Source organism: Aplysia californica, unplaced genomic scaffold, assembly GCF_000002075.1.
Source record: "Aplysia californica isolate F4 #8 unplaced genomic scaffold, AplCal3.0 scaffold00015, whole genome shotgun sequence".
NCBI lineage: Eukaryota > Metazoa > Mollusca > Gastropoda > Aplysiida > Aplysiidae > Aplysia > Aplysia californica.
The window spans coordinates 1,525,652-1,531,680 of NW_004797285.1; the positions used below are offsets into that span (position 1 = coordinate 1,525,652).

The window sequence follows — 6,029 nt, forward strand, 5'->3', positions numbered from 1 at the left end:
GGGGATCTGGAAGGAACTCTTTAAAAAATACACATATTTTAACACCTTCATCGACATAGATGTTTATTCGTTCGGAAGGCTGGGTCGCTTGGAAGACAAATGATAAAAGAAAGACAGAGTAAATCGGGACTACGCAAAATCAAAGATTTAAACTTCAAACTATAGAGAGCTGGCTGGTCTAAAAAAAAAGAGTTTACATTAATTGGAATTTGTACATGGCCCAAACTTGGTCTAGAGGTTACCGTGTTCGCCTCTCATTCAATAGATCCGGGTTCGAAACCTGCAATTTTTCTTCTCTAAAGTGTTTTCCTTTCAACTCCTTTCCTGCTCTCTAACTCCTAACCATATTCTGTCGTCTATTTTCGTCTCCACTTTCTCCCCCCACCCCCTCCCCCTTTGCCCCCTCCGCTGGGCTTCTGACTCTTTCTGCAGCCTTTCTTCTACTGCTACTCCTTGACTCCTTCTTAGGCCTACTGCTGTCTTTCAGCCACACCCTGATCCTATGGTAGGTAAGATCAAACACCTAGCCTTCACGGATAAAGGCGGAAAGTCTCGGATGTCCCATGTTCAAGTAGCGCTCGTTAACTAACGATCTCTTGGTTGTTCTAAAATCGATAAGTGTAGACTTCGGCCGCCACCCAGGGAAAATTCAAAACACTTACCCTTTTTTTAATAACTCAAATTTGGATATATCGTTGTTCCATTTTTAAAAACATGGTTGTCTTTTTTATGTTCTGTTTTCTTTTGGGGCATTTTTGGTTTGTTTGTTGTTGTTTTTTTGTTGTTGTTTTTTTGTTGTTGTTTTTTGGTGGGATGTAGCGCAGGCTTCAAATTATTATAAAATTGGCAGAAAAAACTCGTGTTTCATCTAGGCCTACAATGTCCTTATAACATTAATGTAAATTCAATGTGTTTATTTTATGCCAGTCTTGTGATCAGGGATATAGAATCAAGACCAACGAATAGTTCTTATATCTCAACAACAGCAGGCCTGTAGTAATTTGACAGCATTATTTGACAGTACCAGTTGGTGGTTGGCGGGTGTTCTGGTGTGGTTTGCTCCTTCTGTCCTATCAAACATCTATCGTCGAGTTTGTTACTCTCTTTAACACATCTATTCTTCGGCACTGACCTTACCGTGTTGCTAAGAGCGAAATGCTCGTAGCTAAAGGGATTTGAAAACAACAACAACAACAACTGTGTTGCAAGTGCCGTAAAACTCTTACTAAAACTAAAACTGACAGTACCATTCTCGTGTAGCTTAACTCAATCGCAAGGGGCTCTCGTGGTCAAGAGGTTACGGTGTTTGCCTCTCATTCAAAGGGTCCCGAGTTCGAAACCTGGCAGTGACGGAAAATTTTCTTCCCTAAAATTTTCTTCTTATACCTCCTTTCCTGCTTTCTAAGCATGCTCTGTCGCCTGCTTTAATCTCCACTTTCTGCGCACGTTAAAGATCCCCTGGTGATCCAAAATTGATAAGAGTAGGCTTCGGCCGCCGACCGAGCAAAAATCAATTTTAATTCCTACCAAATTGAAAATTAATGTTTAATGTGCCCCTCGCGCTCATGTATGACCATATGCATTTGCAATCGCCGTAAAATACTTACCAAAACAAGCACCATCGTATAGGCCTAGATGATGCTTACAACCGATTTGATCACGGCAAGCTCATGGATCTCCTGATGGAAATGGATGTTGACCCCTGGTTGGTACAATGGATCTCCGAGGCTCTGTTTGAGAGGAAGGTGGCCCTAAGAAATGGGTGATGAATATCAGACCCAATAGTGATTGCCTCAGGACTGCCACAAGGATCAGCCTTATCACCAGGATCGGTGTAGTAGAGCAGGAAGAATCCTGACCTTTGCAGATGATGTGATGGTCTACGGACAAGGTCGTGATAGGCTAGCGGTTGGACGGATGCTACAGGACTGGCTGAGAAAGGTCGCAGTTTGGTGTGAGGAGTACGATGCGGTCTTCAATCCAAAAAAAGCACAGATCATCTGGTGCTCACTCAACAACCGTATTGTGAAAGATCCTACCCCTCCAATTGTGTTTGACCACTTTCTCATATACAGACAGAATACGTTTAAGTATCTTGGAATCACTCTGGACAGGACACGTTCTTTCCGAAAACATTGACAATGTTGCTGTCAGGGCACAGAAGGGTATTAATGCAGAGAAAATATTTTCTTCAGCGGGATTTCAACAGAGAGTTCTTTTTCTCCTAATGCAGCTGGTTGTTCTGTCAGTCATAGACTATGGTCCGGACATCCTCTCCCTGTCCAAGACCCAGATAGACAGGTCGGAGAGAGTACACAAAGCAGCTATGAGGGCAGTCTTGAGTTACACAAAGGACACCCATGTTGTCTGTATGAGATACATCCTGGACCTGGCCAGTATCAGAGTGAGGCATAAGGTGGCACAGGCAAAGCTGTACTTGAATGTTTTGGGAGACCCGGGGCACTCTTTGCATGACAACCTAAGCAGCATCTAAGGAAATAGGATCAAACGGGGCAGCTCATGGATGGCAGAAGCCGAAGACTCCTTGAGGAAAGTTTGTGGCATTGATGAAATATGCAGTGGAAAGGAATGTTTTAAACTGTGCCCCGTTTGCAGAAGCCTGGCCAACGTTCACAACACTATGGATCGTGAAAGACTGAAATGGGCTGCTGTCATTAACGTCAATGACATACGATACTTAATTGAGGAGCACTGTAAACCAGAGAACCCATAGTGATCTACACGGATGGATCGGTCAGAAGGGGTAAGAGGAGTGGCTGGGGTTTTATGGGGTATAGTGAGAACAAACAGGCTCATAGCATGTCAAGAGCCATAGAAAGAATAACTTGAAGTTTGAAAATGGAGATTGAGGCCGTAACTAAAGCGCTTGGCTGGCTTCAAAATGCAAGACCAAGAACTACCCATCTTATTATTGTCACTGACTCCCAGTGCGTCCTGCGAAGGGTCGAGAAAGGGCTGTTTCGGAGTGAATGGATGAACCCAATACATGTACAACACACATCACTTAGAGCCATCACGTGGATGGTGGGCACTCTAGAGTGAAGGGAAATGAGGAGGCTGATTAGTGATAGGCTGGCTGGTGTGGTAGTGCCATGGTTGATGGTGAGGTGAAATTCGACAAAGGAGAAATGTTGAAGACCCTGGAGGGAAAATTGCGAGATGAAGAAGACAGAGAGAAAGAGAGAGAGAGAGAGAGAGAGAGAGAGAGAGAGAGAGAGAGAGAGAGAGAGAGAGAGAGAGAGAGAGAGAGAGAGAGAGAGAGAGCAGAACAGCACGCGATCATCAGGATGCGGGAAATGGGGATGGAGAGGGGAGAAGGAAGAAAGGAACGATTATCTGGAATGAAAGGACGTCGCCATAATCAAACAGCCCCTGGAACAATTAGTATGGATACCTTGCGGGCTTTAGTGCTGAGAGGAACTGAGCACTTATGGCCCTGTCCGATGTGCAAGGGCGTTGTTGCCCAGGACAAGTAAGTAAGTAAGTAGGCCATGTATTATTCATCCACACAAGTAAAAACAAACAAGGCAGAATACGTATCAGTTGTTTTTTTCTTTTTTTGTTTTAATATAAGACCTCTTGAGGCACACTACAACAATGACTTCATAAACACCCGAATACAAAAAGGACGCAAATTTTACTCCCGCTCTCTCACAAGACCATCTACAACCGTCCATTTCCTCCAATGACAACTGTGTCTGCGTCGTGGATGTTATATCGGCCGCCGCCATTCTCAAATGATTGTCCTCTTAGCATACCTCTTCGTCCATCAACATCTCGTGGGTCGAAACCGTCTCCGAAGCCGTTATTAATTCCACCTCCGATTCCGCCGATTCCACCAAGTCCTCCGATTCCACCGACTCCACCTAGTCCTCCGATTCCACCGACTCCACCAATTCCTCCGATTCCGCCCACTCCGCCGACTCCACCAATTCCCCCAATTCCACCGACTCCACCAATTCCTCCGACTCCACCAATTCCACCAATTCCTCCGACTCCTCCGACTCCAATAACGCCCCCACCAATACCTCCACCGATGATTCCACCGCCAATGCCCCCACCGATAATGCCTCCGCCGATACCTCCGCCGATACCCCCACCAATACCTCCGCCGATACCCCCGCCGATACCTCCGCCGATACCTCCGCCGATACCCCCGCCGATACCTCCACCGACGACTTTGCGAATAACACGGCCTCCGCCAACTCCGCCGTTTCTGTCGTTCACTACAACGATAAGATCTCTTCTATTGTTGTTGTTGTTTATGATCTTGGGTCTAGGTCTGAAGCCGGGGCCGGGGCCGGGCCGGATGATTTTGCCAAATGATGGCAAAGGGACGGGTATTGGTCGAAAGCCTGGGAAAAACCCTCTTTTGTGGAACATCGGGGGTCCTGAAAGGTAAAAGGTAGTCACAGTCAGAGGGCTAGAGTAATATTGTTGAAAGTGGCAAAGATGAGAGGTTTTGTTTTGTTTTGTTTTGCTTTGTGTTGTTGTTGTTGTTGTTGTTGTTGATTTTATTGTTGTTTTTGTTTTTGTTTCTTCTGGGGGGGGGGGGGGGGAGACTATGTTTGCTTACATTGATGGTTTTTTTTATTACGGCGGGAAGGGCTCTGAGATTTTTAATACACGTAGTATTGTCAAAGACAACAGTGATGAAGATGACGTTACATACTGCTTTTGCTTAATAAGCTGTATTAGTTTCCCACAGCGACATTGCTGCGCTGTAGCTTCTAACGATGATGAAGAAAAGAACAAGGATGATAATGATGATGATGATGATGATAATAATAATAGATAGCATTTGTAAGGCGCATATCCCCGCTCAGCAGCAGGCTCTATGTGCTTTACACTATATTATTACCCCGGCAGACCATAGAACACTCAGAAACATTCTCAGCTTCCCGGGAAGCATACAGTGCAAGCAGCCGATTAAGCGCTCAAACACTAACAAACTGACAAGATCTTTCGCTGTCTGTAGCCGGGTACCCATTCCCACCTGGGTGAAGTGAGGAAAATTCGTGTAAAGTGCCTTTCCCAATGACACAACGTCAGGCCCTTGACGGGATTCGAACCCACGACCTTACGGTTGCGAGTTCGAGATGATGATGATGATGATGATGATGATGATGATGATGATGATGATGATGATGATGATGATGATGATGATTTTTTTTCCCTTAATGGGCCTGGCGGACTCCACAAAGAAATCTTCGAGTGATAGCGAGGCTCTTTTTCGGCTCCATTGTCAATTTTCATAGCGGCACCTCCACTCGTCCAAATAACCCCATTCGAATTGCCATTGTTCCTGGACATTCAAACATATGTTTGACATCCTCCTTTTTATGGCCGCATCTTCGGCAACATGGGCTGATTTCTTCATTTACAAAGTTCTTATACCATCTTAAGCTCCACTGATGGTCCAACCCCAGTCTCGCTAGCTCAACCTGGTCCCAGCGACATGTGATAGATTTTTGTTCCCGCTTATAGGAGTACCCAGAATACACATCTTCCAGGTGCTGGCACTTAGCTCTACATGGTGGGTCTCTGATTTCCCTCTTGATCATTGGAAAGACTCCTCAGCTCTGTAAGTTGCTGGTCGTCTGTCTCCTTCAATCTCTCTGGTTTCATTAGCAGCTTGGTCTGCTGCCTCATTTCCTCTATTCCAAGATGGCTTGGAATCCACTGGATTTTTATTGAGGCTGTGGCTTCACTGAACTTGCGGCGCAAATCATTCATGTCCGAGCTGTTTCCTATCAGTCACTTGCAGAGGGACTGACCGTCAGTCAAGACCAGCACATTGGTTCTGCTGTGGCAATTGTCAGCAATCCATTGTGCAGCAGACATCATTGCCTGGCATTCCTCGTCAAAAGATGATGTAAGGAATGCACCTTTAGTTTTAATAATTTCTGTTCGTGGTGGTTCATCATTCATTATCACCACTGCTGCTGCTCCACCTTCGCGGTATCCTGCAACAGCCGATCCATCGGTGAAAATTGTCACATCCACAC

At 45.5% G+C, this 6,029-nt stretch overlaps 1 protein-coding gene across 1 annotated transcript in view; it reads right to left on the minus strand.

The window, feature by feature from the left end:
• Window positions 1-3,562: 3,562 nt before the first annotated feature.
• Window positions 3,563-6,029, minus strand: part of LOC101853428 (glycine-rich cell wall structural protein) — a 6,402-nt gene continuing 3,935 nt past the window's right edge. The window contains exon 3 of the mRNA XM_013085343.1: window positions 3,563-4,412. Coding sequence (XP_012940797.1) covers window positions 3,685-4,412 — 728 coding nt within the window. The 3' untranslated portion in view covers window positions 3,563-3,684. The remainder of the gene's footprint in view (window positions 4,413-6,029) is intronic.